General features: G+C 47.6%; 3 protein-coding genes across 3 annotated transcripts in view; 1 reads left to right on the forward strand and 2 right to left on the reverse strand.

Annotated features, from left to right (window-relative positions):
* Positions 1-787, reverse strand: part of ttc7a (tetratricopeptide repeat domain 7A) — a 34,499-nt gene extending 33,712 nt beyond the window's left edge. Inside the window, exon 1 of the mRNA XM_084020889.1 lies at positions 692-787. Coding sequence (XP_083877015.1) covers positions 692-748 — 57 coding nt within the window. The 5' untranslated portion in view covers positions 749-787. The remainder of the gene's footprint in view (positions 1-691) is intronic.
* Positions 788-2,036: 1,249 nt separating this feature from the next.
* On the forward strand, positions 2,037-6,483 carry mcfd2 (multiple coagulation factor deficiency 2, ER cargo receptor complex subunit). The gene is made up of 4 exons (XM_084020967.1): positions 2,037-2,168; positions 3,459-3,617; positions 3,704-3,863; positions 4,811-6,483. Exons 2-4 carry the CDS (start codon positions 3,460-3,462, stop codon positions 4,940-4,942), a joined length of 450 nt encoding a protein of 149 aa, XP_083877093.1. The 5' UTR covers positions 2,037-2,168; position 3,459; the 3' UTR covers positions 4,943-6,483.
* Positions 6,484-6,750: 267 nt separating this feature from the next.
* Positions 6,751-9,867, reverse strand: prop1 (PROP paired-like homeobox 1). The gene is made up of 3 exons (XM_084020964.1): positions 9,471-9,867; positions 8,482-8,714; positions 6,751-7,744 (listed from the first exon to the last, which is right to left on the reverse strand). The coding sequence occupies exons 1-3, from the start codon at positions 9,562-9,564 to the stop codon at positions 7,391-7,393; spliced, it is 681 nt and encodes a 226-aa protein (XP_083877090.1). The 5' UTR covers positions 9,565-9,867; the 3' UTR covers positions 6,751-7,390.
* Between the last annotated feature and the right edge of the window lie 8,286 nt (positions 9,868-18,153).

The raw sequence follows: 18,153 nt of genomic DNA on the forward strand, positions 1-18,153 counted from the left end.
ATACTATTACTGCAACGAAAATATATTAAAGGGACACTGCATGTATTTTTAATATATTTGTAACACAAACAGATCTTTAATTCCATTGATCAAGCATGTATATTAGTACACCCACAGCAGTGTACTAAGTGTACTTGAAGTTCTTCCATTTCAGCACAAAAAAGTCCATCTGCTAGAATACTCAAGTACACCAACATTTAACATGTTTGGTACGTGTATTTTTCACCAGGGTCCTTGAACGCCACGTCCTTAATCTGCTCCGTTAAACCTTTAACTGGATCAGGTGCAGGCTTACTAACTAGCCATGCAGGAAAACTGTGTTGAAGCCGGAACAGCCACATGCACACAAATGTGCTGCTTTTATTATTTTTTAATAAATGAGTGAATCGGTTTGTTTGTAATTGCTTGGCCTGCTCCCTGATCTGGGGTCAGCAGCGTTGGCAGGCTGGAGGCCGGCGAGCCTCCTGGCTCCGGTACAACATCATACATCTGTCAGCTATTGCACTGTGACATCTATTTGCTCTGTATCAAGGTTGTACAAACACAGGGAACTATTTCTGCTTCAGTTCATGTTAACCGGGGGGGGGGGTCAGCAGCAGTTGAAAACATTAGTCTTATCTTCCACATCACAGGGAGCAAACACGGGAGGAGGCTGACTACTGAGTCTAAACACGCAGACAAGAAACTCCACCTCGAGCCTCCTGAACAGAGCTTTAGCAGCGTCATTCTCTCTCTGGAAACTTGACATTTGCTTGACACACAAACCGACGCTTCGGCTTCCTCTCCAGTGAACTCTACCAGCAGCTCCCGTAAGCCCCGCCCCCCCACCGGTGACGACACCAGAGAGTCACCTCAAAGATTTGTTTCTCTGTCAAGAAAACCTCCTCACTCTAATGACTGTCACCTGGGAAGTCCTGGTGAAAAGTGCTCATAAATTACAACGTGAGGATATATTTTCTCAAATAACAACAGACTGTATTTAAGAAGTGGACGTCGTCATGGTGACGTCACTCATTGGTTCGTGGACTATGGTTTTGAAGCTGCCTTTTTGCTGTCGCCATGTTGGATTTTTTGCAATCAGTAGAAGGAAGTGACCATACTTGGACTGTGGAGGAGCGAAGGGTGGATCAGAGCAGCAACCTTACTGGATCTGGATCCATGTGGATTCTGGTGTGAAGCTGCTATCAAAGTTAGCTTCATAATTCAAGGTGGACTTTACAGCTAAGTGTTAAAGTCATCTTAGTAGCTAACTAGCATTGGTAGCGTGTCAATCAGCAGGTAAGCCCCGCCCCCTAAAGCATCCCCTGCTTTCTGGTCTGGTGGACTCTAAATGGACCATAATGTACTAAATGAACATCATGCTGGATTGAAGAAGACTTGAAACTAGAGATTGAGACCATAAACTCATGTTTACAATGTTTACTGAGATAATACATCAAGAGAGAAGTAGGACCATTTTCTCATAGACTTCTATACAACCAGAGAGGAGTCGCCCCCTGGTGGCCAGCAGAGAGAAGTAGGACCATTTTCTCATAGACTTCTATACAACCAGAGAGGAGTCGCCCCCTGGTGGCCAGCAGAGAGAAGTAGGACCATTTTTTCATAGACTTCTATACAACCAGAGAGGAGTCGCCCCCTGGTGGCCAGCAGAGAGAATGTCAGTTTTAAGGCGCTTCGGCTTTGGCATCACATCTCAGAACCGATGCAAATAGTCCAATGCACGAACATACAATTTACACTGTTCTGCCACCTTATGAAACAGGAAGCACACATTTGTTGCCTACTTAAAGCTGTTTTATTACGACTATATTTATTCATATATTACTTACTATAACCTTTAACATAATGTTGGAACATGTACCGAGTATAATAACATTGTAATTCAGTCGTAATTCGCTAAAAAACTAACTACGTAGTCTGATCTAGCGAGGTTTTAGTGAAAGGGTGAAAGCGGAAGTTGGCGCAGCGACTCTTCTCGCCGCAGTTGTACACTCTTTGACGACTTCAACCAATCACGATGAGCTGTCGTGTCGACTGGAGCAGCTACGGCAGCCCGCTCGGTCCCTAAAGGTCGCGTGTGGCTGGGACTGATAATTTGTGAAGCAGCCGACGACTAAAGCGACGTAACGTTACGTGTTTCACGGAGAAGATACGAATCATCGTTTCAGGTGAATATTGAAGTGAACTTTTAAGTGAGATTATAATTCACCGTCGTGAACGAGTCGCGATGTTTTTAACGCAATCCTGAAACGAAGCTTCGTGCTAGCCAATGCTTTTTACATTTACATACTGAGCCTTTGGGGTTTTTAACCTGAACTTGTGTGCTTTTGTCCGTTATGCAGCTTCGCGCTGCGAACGAACGTGTAGCAGTTGTGATCATGAAATAATCGATATTTAGCGTTGTTTCACTCAAGGTGATCGATGTCTTCCTCTTATGGCTGAATGCACTATTTACACATTTTGGCCACGTTTCAAATCACGTACTTTTTGTGTGTGTACTTTTACTAGGAACTGCAGTTTTACAAAGTACCAACTGTTGCAGCCAGTATACATTCAGTACTGCTTCTTCATAACATGTAATGGTATTATACAGCCCAGATATTAGCATCAGGTGTTAAATACAGGAACAGAGGGACACTGAGGAGGATAATAACTACAACAACATATCATCATCATATCCATATGACAGAAATCATAAAATAATCAGAGCCGGAACGGTAGAACATAACTACCAGTAACAACAGCAGCTGTGGATATAATAGAATAATAATGATATATGATGTACATGTGTCATTATCAGGGCACCGTGACCTTTGACCCTCCCGCTCGTTTGTGGGGCCAAACCCCCCCCCCCCCCCCCCCCAAAAAAACGCTGTCAGATATTTTATCACTGATCTGTCCGTCCGTCCCCCTGTTTGTCTGTCTGTCTGTCCATCCCCCTGTCCGTCCGTCCGTCCCCCTGTCTGTCTGTCTTTCTGTCTGTCCGTCCCCTGTCTGTCTGTCCGTCTGTCTGTCTGTCTGTCTGTCTGTCTGTCCATCCCCCTGTCCGTCCGTCCGTCCCCCTGTCTGTCTGTCTGTCTGTCTGTCTTTCTGTCTGTCTGTCTGTCCGTCCCCTGTCTGTCTGTCCGTCTGTCTGTCTGTCTGTCTGTCCATCCCCCTGTCTGTCCGTCTGTCTGTCTGTCTGTCTGCCTGTCTGTCTGTCTGTCTGTCTGTCTGTCCATCCCCCTGTCTGTCTGTCTGTCTGTCTGTCTGTCCATCCCCCTGTCTGTCCGTCTGTCCGTCTGTCTGTCTGTCTGTCTGTCCATCCCCCTGTCTGTCCATCCCCCTGTCTGTCCGTCTGTCTGTCTGTCTGTCTGTCTGTCTGCCTGTCCATCCCCCTGTCTGTCCGACTGTCCCCTCTGTCTGTCTGTCTGACTGTCCGTCCCTCTGTCTGTCTGTCTGTCCCTCCGTCCCAGCAGAATGAGGACCAGCAGCTGTGAGCGGTGGGTGTCTCTGCTCGTCCTCCTGTCCTGCTGTCTCGTCCCCGTGTCCCCGCAGCATCAGCCCGTGGAGGTGGCGAGCGCGACTCACGTCTCGGGTCACGGCCGCCTGGACAGGAACATGATCCAGGACAAAGAGTGGGTGACGCGTCCACATCCAGACCCCTGTCGGCCATCTTGCGTGTTGTTTCAGCAGCGTTTCACACGTTCTCTCTGTCCTGCAGTCACATCATGGAGCACCTAGAGGGAGTCATCGACAAGCCGGAGACGGACATGACGCCCAACGAGCTGCAGCTGCACTATTTCAAGATGCACGACTACGACGGCAACAACCTGCTGGACGGGCTGGAGCTCGCCACGGCCATCACCCACGTACACAAAGAGGTGGGTAGGAATAGATCTATAGAAGTATATATTTTATATATAATTATATATTCATATTTATTCTACAGATGTGGGTACAGATTATTAATAATTAATCTAGAAGACAAAATTCCTTAAAGCATATGTTTAAACTGTCATTCTCCCTGCTGGCCACCAGGGGGCGACTCCTCTCTGGTTGTATAGAAGTCTATGAGAAAATGGTCCTACTTCTCGCTGCTGGCCACCAGGGGGCGACTCCTCTCTGGTTGTATAGAAGTCTATGAGAAAATGGTCCTACTTCTCTCTGCTGGCCACCAGGGGGCGACTCCTCTCTGGTTGTATAGAAGTCTATGAGAAAATGTTACTACTTCTCTCTGCTGGCCACCAGGGGGCGACTCCTCTCTGGTTGTATAGAAGTCTATGAGAAAATGGTCCTACTTCTCTCTGCTGGCCACCAGGGGGCGACTCCTCTCTGGTTGTATAGAAGTCTATGAGAAAATGGTCTATGAGAAAATGGTCCTACTTCTCTCTGCTGGCCACCAGGGGGCGACTCCTCTCTGGTTGTATAGAAGTCTATGAGAAAATGGTCCTACTTCTCTCTGCTGGCCACCAGGGGGCGACTCCTCTCTGGTTGTATAGAAGTCTATGAGAAAATGGTCCTACTTCTCTCTGCTGGCCACCAGGGGGCGACTCCTCTCTGGTTGTATAGAAGTCTATGAGAAAATGGTCCTACTTCTCTCTGCTGGCCACCAGGGGGCGACTCCTCTCTGGTTGTATAGAAGTCTATGAGAAAATGGTCCTACTTCTCTCTTGATGTATTATCTCAGTAAACATTGTAAACCTGAGTTTATGGTCTCAATCTCTAGTTTCTAGTTTTCTAGTCTTCTTGGATCCACCAGAATCCAGATGGATCCGGATCCTGCTGAACTGGGACCCGACTGTTAATAATACCTGTTGTGGTTCTCCAGGAGCGAGGCGAGGACAGCCAGCCGATGAAGGAGGAGGACCTCATCACTCTCATCGACGACGTCCTGAAGGACGACGACAAAAACAACGACGGTTATATAGATTATGCTGAGTTTGCCAAATCGCTGGAGTGAGACGTTGCCTTGACGACGACGACGACGACAACAACAACCAGATATCTGCAGAGTGGAGAACTGTGAGGCTGCCTCGAAAACCTAAATCCTTAATCATTGCTTTTCGGGGTTTTTGGTAATTTATAAAGTTTGAGAAACGTTCTCAGCTTGTGATACATCTTTTTTTTTTTTTTTTTTCAAGTGATGTCCGAGCTGGTAGAAAAACTGGTTATTCCAGCTATTTAATAAGAAATGAGAAAGGAGGCTTTTTTTATTTCAGTTTGATTCTGGTGTAAACTTAAACTTTTTTTTCCTTGAAATCATGCCTCCTTTTTTTTTTTTCTTCTTTTTTGAAGGGTGAGTTCACCCAAAAGAAACCATATTCTACTCAACCCCTCATGACTTGTTACCATGGATACATACTCTCATGTGGGTCTAGTCTGTCTGTGAGTCACGTAAAAACCTAAACCCTCTCCACGAATCTTTATACGTAGCGGAGCTCCGAAGTCTGTTACGGGAGCTGCTAGCTTAACTCACGATGTTGGTCCGAAACACAATGTCATCACTTTAAAGAGGACCTGTTCTGCTTTTCCCTTTTAGTGTGTTTGTAGTTTTTTCTTCATGTAAAAGAGACTCATTAGCATAATATCCACTCAGCCGCTAGTTAGCCCCGCCCTCTAAAACGGTAGTCAGAGAGTGGAGCTGAACGTCGAGAAGACAAACGTAAACGCACTAAGAGGTGGACTGATCACTACTGAGCAGGCCGGCTGACCAATCAGAGCAGACTGGGCTTTTTGGGAGGGAGGGGCATGAGGTCAACTAGCTGCTTTAGCAGCACTGCCTGATGGGGAAAAAATACAATTTAAAGCATGTACATGTGTTCTAGTAAGAGGGATGGCACGATATAAGATTTTATCTTAAAAAAAAAACACGATAAGTTGGTCGTGGTAAATTAGCATCGGGATAATCGTAAATATCGTCCCGAGTGAGAAAAAGCCTGATTCATAAGTACTGGATACATTTTAAAAATGTATTTCACTTAGAAGGATTTTCACTAAGAAAAAAGTGAATCCAGTACATCTGAGCGCCGATTATCGGATTCAAGTCGTGAATCTTAGATTTAGTCGGAGAATGTGGATTTTCATATCGTCCCACGACATTCTAGTCGGAACCTGAAACAGGAGTCTGCACCAGGAAAGGAGCTTAATGGGTCCTCTTTAAACGGAGCGCAGTTTCCATTTGAAACTGGTTTCACACTGGATTCAAGCACACACACATACACACCAACAGAAGTGTGTGTGTGTTTGTGTGTGTACTGAACAGGAGAAAAAAAAAACCTCAAACTATTGAATGTCGCCAGCAGAGGCTCGATGCAGCACACTCATGGCGTCACACGGCGTCCCGTTTCCATGGAGATCGCTGACATCACAGAGCGAACGTAACACCGCGGCGTTCACTACCCGATCACTGGACGAGCTTCTCTGGTTTCAAATACTTCAAATCATAAGCTGCCTTTTTAAAAACACGTGTGTGTGTGTGTGTGTGTGTGTGTGTGTGTGTGTGTGTGTGTGTCTGTGATGATTTCTATATTTTTGCCATCCAGTATTAATTCTTCAATCGTTTCAGGTTGTTGGTTAAACTTTCAAACAAATCAAACAAACGGTTGCGACTGTTGTCTCTGGAATGTGAAATAATACAAAAATGAATCTACAGACTTTGACTTGTGATGGTTTTTTTTCATTCATGAATTCTCATTTAAAAAGGCATGGGGGAGGAAAGAAGAGTATTTATTTATTGAAAATCTTTATTTGTTCGATGTTGTGAACGGTTCACATTCAGATTTACAGTGATTTAAGTGAACTAATCAGTGTTATTGACACGTTAACGTTAGTGGATGTTAAAGAGAACGATATTAAAGGTAAAAATCTTGATACAAAAATGTGAAAATACACTTGAGCACAGACCTGAAAACTCAAAGTTCCCACGCTGTGAACGACATTGAAGTTCATTTTTACAGCCAAAAATAAGAGCCGGAGTTTGTTAATTTCAATATCTCAGATATTCACAAATATTTCGTAGAGTTTGTTCACAGAATTTATGACCATCGCTACAAATCCACAAACTTGGAGTTTGTTGGACACAAATGAACAATTAAAGAGGATCTATTCTGCTTTTCCCTTCATTGTGTTTCTAGTTTACCTTAAAGTCCAGTCCTGCTCCCCAACTCATTCAGACACCTACATTCAAATCTGTAAAGTGATTATGTCACCAAGTACCTCATTAGCACAGGAGGCGGGGCCTCCTGGTTCTGGTGAGGGGGCGGAGCCTCCTGCTAACATGTTCTAGTAGGAGCCTGAACTACACGTGTGAACCAGAGAAGCAGCAGAACAGATCCTCTTTAACTCAAATACACATTCTTCAGCTGAATAAAACTGTATCTGGCTTCCTGAACCGGCCCCCTGTCCCATCTCAGGTCCAGTGCGAGGCCGGGTCCAGGGGCGTCATGGGGGCCAGCGAGAACAGCGGGCCGTACCAGTCCTCGTGCTGCCGCTGGCCGGCTGGCGGTGGCAGCGGCGGGACGCCGGGGCAGGGGCACTGACCCGCCGGGCCCGGGTGGCGGGAGTAGGCCCCGGAGGGCAGCATGGGAGGGAGGCGGGGCATGTTGGCCAGGGGCTGGGCGTAGTACTGCCGGGCCATGGCGCCCGGTGGCACGTGCACGCCCCCCAGCAGCGCCCGGTGGCCCGGCAGCAGGCCCACCGGGAGCACCTTGTGGGAGGCTCGCTCCTGCTTCCGCTGCTTGGCTCTTCGGTTCTGAAACCAAACCTGCAGAGACGAGGACGGATTAACGCTCTGACATCATCACGCAATTAAAAAGGCTGGGTATAAATTATTTCAAAATAAATATTTCTGTTTTCATGCTTTAAACACTGGCCTTGTTTGGGATGGGATGGTGCTTTAAAGTACAGTGGGACACTTTATCTGTTTCATCTAAGCGTCTTTGTGTTTGGGATAAATTAAAATAAAATGTATTATAACATAACGTTCCTGCATAATTATATATTTAATTAAATATTGGGCAAAGGGAATTAAGTAATTAAAGTGTTTGTGGCACATTAACTAAAGTAATGAGCCTGTAAATGAAAATGTAAAGGAACAAAACAATGCATTAACTGCTTAACCTGAACTATAATTTTCTATTCCTTTGATATTCTTGTTTATTTTTTTATTTTTTTTATTTGCTTGTTTTAATGTTTTATGTAAAGCACTTTGAATTGCCTCTTTGTTGAAAGGTGATATAGAAATAAAAATGCCTTGCCTGAAGACTAAAGTGCAGATATTAGTTTTAACATTTAGGGAGGAAAATTAAAAAGTTGTCAGGAAAATAAAAACTCAGGTGAAGTACAGATACCTGAAAGGTTTAAGTACAGTAACAAAGTATTTGTACTTGGTTACTTCCCTCCTCTGGTATTTCTATGAGTGATGTGACTGTTTTACAGAACTATAAATCACAGTTCTCTGACGGTGGGATCTGAACCCAGTGAGTAGTTCTGGTCTGGGACCTGTATTCGGGCCTCGTTCAGCTTGGTGACGCGGGCCAGCTCCTCCCTGTAGTAGATGTCGGGATACTGGTTTTGCCCGAAGGCCACTTCCAGCTGCTCCAGCTGTTTGTGGCTGAAGGTGGTGCGGTGCCGCCTCCGGGCCGGGGACGGGTAGGCCCTGCTCCGCCTGCCGAGACCCCCGACACCCATGGAGGTCTCGCACAGGGACCCCTTCCTCACAGACTCCCCTATATCTGTTTTCAGCAGGAAGAAAAACAGACTTTTTTTACTCTCCTCCAGCTCCTGTTTCTTCACTTCACTCTTCAAGATACACAACAAAAAAAAACAACAAAGAAAAGAAAAGGTGGCCTAAACTTGTCAGGACCCATTTCACCAAGTGACTGAGTGAAAAAGAGGGATTACGTTGTTTTCTGGTTCCCAGCTTTCTGGCAACCTGAGAGCCGACAGAGCTTTAGCTGGTGAAGACGAGCTCGTGAGAAAACAAGACCAGAAACCGGAGGATTTGACGAGATTATTACCACAAAGTGACTAATTTGACAAATTGGTGCTCTGAGCTGAGCTAGGCCGGCGGTCGGAGACGAGGCACAGCCGCTGATTTGGTGATGGGGGTTCAGATTAGAGATTTTTATTCTTTTCTTAAATAATTTATAGTTTAGTTGGATTACAGGACAAAACGATCATAATACTTTGAAAAGTGTTGTGAAAATATATATTTCTTATTGGCAACTTGGCCACACCACTTAGTATCAGACCAACAGCAAATTACATTTAATTTAGGACTAAAAGTTTAATTTTAAAGCAGCTAACAGACATAACTTTTAAAATATTTTTATGCTGGTATAAAATGTAAAAAAAAATGCTAAATTTAACTATTTTAATGTAAAAGAATTGACATGCTTTAAAACAATGAGAAAACCTATCCTATCCTAACATACACACACACACACACACACATATATATATATATATACAGTATATGTTTGACTGACCTGCGGTGGAGCTGACAGTAGCCAGATCCGAGTAGACCTCGGTGCAGTCCTGGTGGTTGCTGGCTGCGTCTCCTGCTGCCTTCACCTGGGCCATGACGATGACTGCAGCGCTGCACGGGTCGACCTGCACCTGCAGCCCCTAACACACAACCATCACCGCTGACCGTGAGGTCACATGTCCAGGCCCCGCCCCCACCTCGGTCTACCTTACCTGCTCCACCTGTTAGGTTAGGTGACTTTATTTATACCCGAGGTTAGATTTGTTTTTTGCAGTTAAGTGAGTTGGCTGCTTACACACACACACACACACACACACACACACAGACCTATGTGAGCGTCAGAGACCACCGTGGGGCTGAGATGGGACCCCCGCTGCTTCCTCTATTTCTGCCTCAACTTCCACGTCTCTATAATGTGACTCTGGGAGACTTCTTTTTAATCCATATAATAGATATTATAATAGATAGTGTCAGAAAAATGTAGTTGCTATTATGAAAATAATTTAGGGTAGAGATTCCCTTTGAGATGAACATACATTATTATAAAAAATTGTTACTGTTGTTAATTTCAGCCTGAAAGAAACAAATAAAAAAAACACACAAACTGAACAGACAAAACGGCCTGTGAATTAATATGCATGTCATATGTAATACTTAACAAAAACATAACATATGAGCATGAGTTCAATCTTCTGAGTGAGTTGTGAACTTTTGCAGGTGAGGTGTCGTGTTGTACCATATTATTTGGACAAATTGGATGTTTGCAGGGATGCATATTAATTCAGGTCATCCAGGTGTGTGTGTGTGTGTGTGTGTGTGTGTGTGAGCTTTTTAACAGAAAATGATAACTGAGTGGAAATAATTATTTGCATCTGAACTCACAAACTTCTTGCCGTTATATTTTTAGTTCCTCCTGTGACCACCAGGGGGCTCCGTTACACTGCAAAAAAACAACGACCAAACCTTTGCATTAAGCAAAAACGCTGACACCTCAATATTTTGACTGGGAGGGGGGGTAAGTGTGGAGACCACCCGGCTGAGTACACTCCCCCGGTCTTCCACAAACACAACTCCTCTCAGGTCAGACTCGTCACTGGGCCTTGACTGTTGGTTGAACTCCCGTGTGACCTCCAGGCACCCTGGCCTGGCAAGATGCTAAACGCCGGGAAGAATGGCCCTCTTGGACAGCGATGGATACTAGGGAGAGACCTGCTGATGTTCGACTCAGCAAGTCATGATATGATGGGGGAGCAGCAGCTGGCTTTTAATTATTCATCATGGACTATATCTGTTGAACAATGCTATGTTATGTAGCCTGCATCTATATCCACACACAGTGGCAGAAACACTGCCAGTGCGCCGGGCAGTCAGACTGGGCCAGTTCAATACTGGTAAAAAGAGGGGGGGATGCGGCCCCTCCCAACCTGGACTGCTTCACTTTTTGTTCAATCTGTCTGGCTCAGCCTGACCCTTGGCCGGGGCACTGACTTCCCTCTGAAGTTACACACAGAAGATGAAAAAAGAAGGGTCGAGATATGACGCCATCCACTCCCGAGTCTTTACGACCCTATGAGCAAAAATGTGAAAATGAGGGTTAGTGTTGTTTTACTTTGGCTGTATCTCCGGAACGGTAAGTCGTAGAGACTCGGTTCAAAGACCGGCGTGTTCAGAAGGGTCGAATTAGGACAGACGCCATCCACTCCCGAGTCTTTACGACCCTCTGCTCCCGAGATATGAGCAAAAATGTGAAAATGAGGGTTAGTGTTGTTTTACTTTGGCTGTATCTCCGGAACGGTAAGTCGTAGAGACTCGGTTCAAAGACCGGCGTGTTCAGAAGGGTCGAATTAGGTCAGAAGCCATCCACTCCCGAGTCTCTACGACCCTCTGCTCCCGAGATATGAGCAAAAATGTGAAAATGAGGGTTAGTGTTCTGCTTTCCATAAGAAATGCATTGGTTTCAGTGTATGCTCATGTGTATGTTGTTATAGTTTGTTAAATACTGCCACCCTGTGGTCAAGTTGTGATACTGGCGACAGCGCGGACAGCTGCAGGTTTGCTTTCGGTTTCATCCGAGTTCACTCAACGAGGAAGGACCACGATGTTGTAACGCTCCTGCGGTCCTGTCGTCAGCACGTTTGAACTTTGTAAATTGTTTGTCTTTTTACAACAAAAATTAAGAGGAAAACATACAGTAAAGAAACAAGAAAAGTAAGCCTTGTCGACTGGATTTTACTTCCTCCTAAGGTTGTTAGCTAGCTGTCTAGTTTTGTGAGACTGGAACGCATTACGAGGGCAGCATAGTAAAAAGACATTAGCTCAGCGAGTTCAGACTAAGAAGATAGCCCAGGAGAATGTCGTTATTCGAGGACAAAGGGAAGGTGGATGCCGTGGAACAGACAGAAGGTGCGGCAGCTCTACAGTCACGAGAAGACAGCCATGAGGCAAAGGCAAGACAAGACCCCTTCAGAACACCCGACTCCCGGTCACAGATATCAAAGAGGTCCGGTGGATCAGCAATATCGTCAGCGGCCGTCAGAGCACGAGCCAAGTCAAAAGCAGCGAAAGCCCAGCTGACTTTCGCTGAAAGAGAAGCAAGCGTAATGAGGCAGAAAGCTGAACTCGAAGCCAGTCTCCACGTTCTCACGAGCCAGAAGATGGCCGCTGCCGCTGAGGCAGCAGCTGCAGCATATGAGGAGGAGGAGATTGAGAGCGGGGAGAAGCGCTACGAGCCATACGTCCCGGGTAAGCCTTTCGATGCCTATGAACATGCAAGCAACTACGTCCAGCAACACTCAGCAATGTTTGGCAGAGAACTACCGCCATCTATGCATACGCCGCTGGACGCCTACAGGACGCTGGGCGCCTATGGATCGCCGCCACCAACTCACACGCCGCGGGACTCCTACAGGCCACGGGCATCAATGCATACGCCGCTGGACGTCGACAGACTACCCCACCAATACACTGGAGCAGCTGCTCACACAAACCCAAAGCCAAGCGGACCGTCTCCATTCAAGTCCTACCCGCAGCCGCCTCGTCCACCTCCTAGTCCAAACACGGGACCCTCCCCTGAGCCGCAGCCAGCACAAGACCTTGCCAGGTACCTAATGCGCAGAGAACTAGTGAGCTCTGGCCTCCTACAGTTTGATGACCGTCCCGAACATTACTGGTCATGGAAAGCATCATTCCTGAGTGCCACACAGGACTTAAACCTGACACCCAGGGAAGAACTGGACCTGCTGGTGAAATGGCTCGGTGGAGACTCAGCTGAACAAGCGCGGCGAATCCGTTCAGTGCACGTCATAAATCCTGCTGCAGGGCTCCGTATGGTGTGGCAACGCCTGGAGGAATGCTATGGGACACCAGAAGCTGTAGAACATGCACTACTTAAAAAGATTGAAGTGTTCCCCAAGCTAACCAACAAAGACAACGCTAAGCTCAGAGAACTTGGTGACATCTTGCTAGAATTGGAGTGTGCCAAAGAAGAAGGATACCTACCGGGCCTTGCCTTTTTGGATACAGCTCGTGGGGTGAACCCTATCGTAGAAAAGCTACCCTACAACTTGCAAGAGAAGTGGGTAACCATGGGATCCAAGTTCAAAGAAGAACACGGAGTAGCCTTCCCCCCATTCGCTCTGTTCTCCCAATTCGTCCGGCGAAGGTGAGGAATGACCCAAGCTTTGCCTTCAACACCTCCAACAGCCACGTGCCACAGAGAGCAGCCGTGAAGCCCGGCTACAAACCCCAAGTAAGTGTGCATAAGACGGGAGTCACACCCACACCTTCTGACGGTGACACCAGCTCTGTGGAGAAGAGAATAGGTGAACCAGACCGTGAGTGTCCTATTCACAGGAAGCCTCACCCACTGAGAAAGTGTAGAGTATTTAGATTTAAACCTATAGAAGAACGTAAAGCTTATCTGAAAGATAACCACATCTGCTTTAAGTGCTGCGGCTCAACTCAGCATATGGCAAAAGACTGCAAAGTGTCAATCAAATGTGACGAGTGCAATAGTGAAAGACACATCACGGCTCTGCACCCAGGCCCTCCTACATTCAGCGAGAGAGCTCACGTGGCGAAAGAGGAAAGCGGGGAGCCAGATGAAGACGCACCCACAATCACATCCAAATGCACAGAGATATGCGGTAATGCAGACAGCCCACGCTCATGTGCTAAGATCTGCCTGATCAAAGTCTATCCTGCCGGGAGAAGAGATCAAGCCGTGAAGGTGTATGCTGTGCTGGATGAACAGAGTAACAAGTCGCTCGCAAAGACAGAGTTCTTCAACCTCTTTGGTGTCAAGGCCAGTCCAGCCCCATACACACTGAGGACCTGCGCGGGGACAACAGAGACCTTCGGCCGCCGAGTTGACAACTTCATGCTTGAATCTATGGACGGAAAACTACAACTCGCCCTCCCCACACTAATCGAGTGTGACATGGTGCCGGATGATAGGTCTGAGATCCCATCCCCCGACATTGCAGAGCAACACTCCCACCTCCAGCCAGTGGCGAACAAGATTCCAGCTGTGGACCCCGACTCCCCTATCCTCATGCTCCTGGGAAGAGACATCCTCAGAGTTCATAAGGTGCGTGAACAAATCAACGGGCCACACAACGCTCCATATGCACAAAGGCTGGACCTGGGCTGGGTCATCGTGGGTGTCGTCTGCCTGGGGGCAGCCCACAAACCAGCCCACAACCAAGTGAACGTGTACAAGGTCAACGTGCTGCAAAATGGACGAACATCCTTTCTCCATCCCTGTCCAAACAACATCCACGTAAAGGAGTTCCACAACAGTGCACCGCAACGACACAACCCTCTCTCACTTCCCAGTGATGAAGACACAGGCTGGGCAACAAGCACAGACAGCCTCGGTCACGCAGTGTTCGAAAGCTCCAGAGACGACAACAAGACAGCGTTGTCATTGGACGACAAAGCGTTCCTGACCATCATGGACAGAGAGGTCTTACAGGACGTCGACCACAGCTGGGTAGCACCCCTACCATTCCGGTCGCCGCGACGACCTCTTCCAAGCAACCGGGAACAAGCAGTCAAACGCCTCTGCTGTCTCAGAAAGACCCTAGAGAAAAGGCCAGAAATGAAAAGTCACTACATAGAGTTCATGCAGAAAATGCTGGACAACGACCAAGCCGAACGTGCACCACCTCTGAAGGCAGGCAAAGAACACTGGTACCTCCCCACATTTGGTGTATATCACCCAAAGAAGCCGGGTCAAATAAGAGTGGTATTCGACTCGAGCGCGGAATGTGACGGCGTATCCCTGAATGATGTACTCCTCAGCGGCCCAGACTTGAACAACACACTGCTGGGAGTGCTTCTGAGGTTCCGCAAAGAGCCAATAGCTGTTACAGCTGATGTGCAGCAAATGTTTTACTGCTTTGTGGTCAAACGCGATCATAGAGACTACCTCCGCTTCCTCTGGTACGAGGACAACGACTTAGACAAGAAGGTGGTGGAGTATCGGATGAAAGTCCACGTATTTGGGAACACCCCTTCACCCGCCATCGCCATCTACTGCATGAGACGTGCTGCAGAGAAAGGTGAGACAGAATATGGCTCCGATGCAAGACAGTTTGTGGAGCGACAATTCTATGTGGATGATGGGCTGACATCTGCTGCCTCACCCCAGCTGACTATAGACCTCCTTACGAGAACCAGACAGATGCTGGCAGATTCCAATCTGCGGCTACACAAAGTGGCATCGAACAACGAACAGGTGATGGAAGCCTTACCCGAGGAAGACCGCTCCAAAGACCTGAAACACCTGGAACTCGGCGTCGATCCTCTGCCCCTCCAGCGAAGCCTGGGGCTCTCCTGGAACCTGGAAACAGACAGCTTCACCTTCCTGGTGTCCCGAGAGGAGAAGCCATACACGCGAAGAGGTATCCTGTCCACAGTAAATAGTCTCTACGACCCCCTGGGGTTTGTTGCTCCTATAATTATGCAGGGAAAAGCGTTAGTACGGGAGCTCTCATCAGAGCAAGGCTGGGACACTCCACTTGACCCCGGCAGAGAAACAGAGTGGAAGACGTGGAGAGATTCACTCATATCCTTGGAAGACCTACACGTAAAGAGGTGCTATATCCCCATTCTGCTGTCTTCAACACAGAGAAGAGAACTCTGCATCTTCTCTGACGCATCGACAGTGGCGATAGGGGCTGTGGCTTACCTGCGAGCAATCAGCGCTGACGGCAAAGCACACGTGGGATTTATTATGGGAAAGTCCAAGCTGGCTCCCCGGCCTGCACACACAATTCCTCGGCTTGAACTATGTGCAGCTATGCTTGCTGTTGAAACATATGAGCTGATCCGAGATGAGATGGACATCCATGTGGACGCCGTCAGATTCTTCACAGACAGTAAGATAGTCTTAGGCTACATCCATAACTCATCCAGAAGGTTTTATGTGTATGTGTCCAACAGAGTGAGCCGCATAAGACGATCTACTCACCCGGTCCAGTGGTCCTACGTCCCCACGGACAGAAATCCTGCGGACCATGCGACAAGGTACATGCCTGCAGCACAGCTACAGCAAAGCAGCTGGCTCTCTGGGCCCAGTTTCCTAACACACACCAATCCAGAGGAATCCTGGGGGTCTCACAGCTTCACCCTGGTGGAGCCTAACACAGACGCTGAGATCCGACCTGAGGTCACCGCTCTGGCTACCAGGACAACGGATGCCCGGCTGGGCACACAGCGGTTTACAAGATTCTCAAGCTGGAGAAACCTTTGCAATGTCACAGCCAGACTCATCCACATTGCTGCATCTTTCAAGGGAAACGTAGCCAGCACAGAACGTCATGGCTGGAGCCATTTCAGAGACACACTCACCACAAACGAACTGTCACATGCAAAGTGTGTGATTATCCGTGCTGTTCAACATGAGGCCTTTGAAGAGGAACGGAAACTCCTTGAAGAGGGTAAGCCACTTCCTAAACAAAGCCCCCTCAAAAAACTAAATCCAGTGACCGACGAAGACAGCCTGCTGCGGGTCGGAGGTCGTCTAACATCGGCTCCTGACCTGTCACAGGAAGAGAAACACCCGCTGCTCATTCCAGGCAGACACCACATCGCCACTCTCCTGGTGAGGTTTTACCACGAGCAGGTGGTGCATCAGGGGCGACACATAACAGAGGGAGCCGTCAGAGCAGCAGGCTACTGGATCATTGGCGGTAAGCGTCTGGTGTCTTCTGTCATCCACAGATGCGTGACCTGCCGCAGGCTACGTGGACAGCTACAGGAGCAGAAGATGGCAGACTTACCTGCCGATAGACTCACACCCGAGCCTCCGTTCACCAACGTTGGCCTTGACGTCTTCGGGCCGTGGGCCATCACGACACGGAGAACAAGAGGAGGAAGTGCACACAGTAAACGCTGGGCAGTGATATTCACATGCATGTCCACCAGAGCAGTCCACTTCGAGCTCATCGAATCCATGACAACCGACAGCTTCATTAATGCCCTCAGAAGATTCTTTGCAATCCGTGGCCCAGCCAGACTTCTCCGCTCTGACAGAGGGACTAACTTCGTGGGAGCTTGCATAGAGCTGAGTATTAATACAGAAGATGGAAACATAACAGCCTACCTCCAGAGCAAGGGGTGCTCTTGGGTTTTCAACCCGCCGCACTCATCCCATATGGGGGGTTCATGGGAAAGACTGATCGGTGTTGCAAGGCGCATCCTGGATGCCATGCTGCTTCAGCCAGGACACACCCGCCTCACACACGAGGTCCTGAGCACTCTCATGTCCGAAGTGATGGCAATCATGAATGCCAGGCCCCTGGTTCCAGTGTCATCTGACCCTGATATGCCTGCAGTCCTCACCCCAGCTATGCTGCTTACCCAGAAGATAAGTGCCGTCTCCGCTCCCTCTGGAAACTTCCAAACAGCTGATCTACACGGGAAGCAATGGAAACATGTTCAGTGCCTTGCAAACACCTTTTGGAAGAGATGGAGAAGGGACTACTTATCAACGCTGCAAGGCCGCAGAAAGTGGACTGACGAAAGGCCAAATGTCAAGACCGGCGACGTCGTCCTGCTCAAGGACAGCCAGGCCCACAGAAACGAATGGCCTGTGGGAGTAATCGTCAACACACTGCCAAGCGGCGACAAGAGGATTCGTAAGGTGGAAGTTAGAATAGTAAAAGAAGGGACTTCAAAAGTGCTTTTGCGACCTATTTCAGAAATCGTAGTGCTCCTCTCTGAGTAAATGTAGAGGACTGTAGTTGCCACAAATGCTTTAAATGTTGTTTTAATGATTATAGTGGCATAATAGAATTATACCAAGCGGGGAGTGTTCTGCTTTCCATAAGAAATGCATTGGTTTCAGTGTATGCTCATGTGTATCTTGTTATAGTTTGTTAAATACTGCCACCCTGTGGTCAAGTTGTGATACTGGCGACAGCGCGGACAGCTGCAGGTTTGCTTTCGGTTTCATCCGAGTTCACTCAACGAGGAAGGACCACGATGTTGTAACGCTCCTGCGGTCCTGTCGTCAGCACGTTTGAACTTTGTAAATTGTTTGTCTTTTTACAACAAAAATTAAGAGGAAAACATACAGTAAAGAAACAAGAAAAGTAAGCCTTGTCGACTGGATTTTACTTCCTCCTAAGGTTGTTAGCTAGCTGTCTAGTTTTGTGAGACTGGAACGCATTACGAGG

Source organism: Eutrigla gurnardus, assembly GCF_963514095.1.
Source record: "Eutrigla gurnardus genome assembly, chromosome: 11".
Lineage (NCBI taxonomy): Eukaryota > Metazoa > Chordata > Actinopteri > Perciformes > Triglidae > Eutrigla > Eutrigla gurnardus.

Coding starts and splice junctions, on each gene's coding strand:
- prop1 (XM_084020964.1), bottom strand. CDS start 9,564: ATGGCCCAGGTGAAGGCAGCAGGAGACGCAGCCAGCAACCACCAGGAC. Junction 8,715..9,470: donor TACTGTCAGCTCCACCGCAG/GTCAGTCAAACA, acceptor TGCTGAAAACAG/ATATAGGGGAGTCTGTGAGG. Junction 7,745..8,481: donor TGAACGAGGCCCGAATACAG/GTCCCAGACCAG, acceptor TCGTCTCTGCAG/GTTTGGTTTCAGAACCGAAG.
- mcfd2 (XM_084020967.1), top strand. CDS start 3,460: ATGAGGACCAGCAGCTGTGAGCGGTGGGTGTCTCTGCTCGTCCTCCTG. Junction 3,618..3,703: donor AACATGATCCAGGACAAAGA/GTGGGTGACGCG, acceptor TCTGTCCTGCAG/TCACATCATGGAGCACCTAG. Junction 3,864..4,810: donor TCACCCACGTACACAAAGAG/GTGGGTAGGAAT, acceptor GTGGTTCTCCAG/GAGCGAGGCGAGGACAGCCA.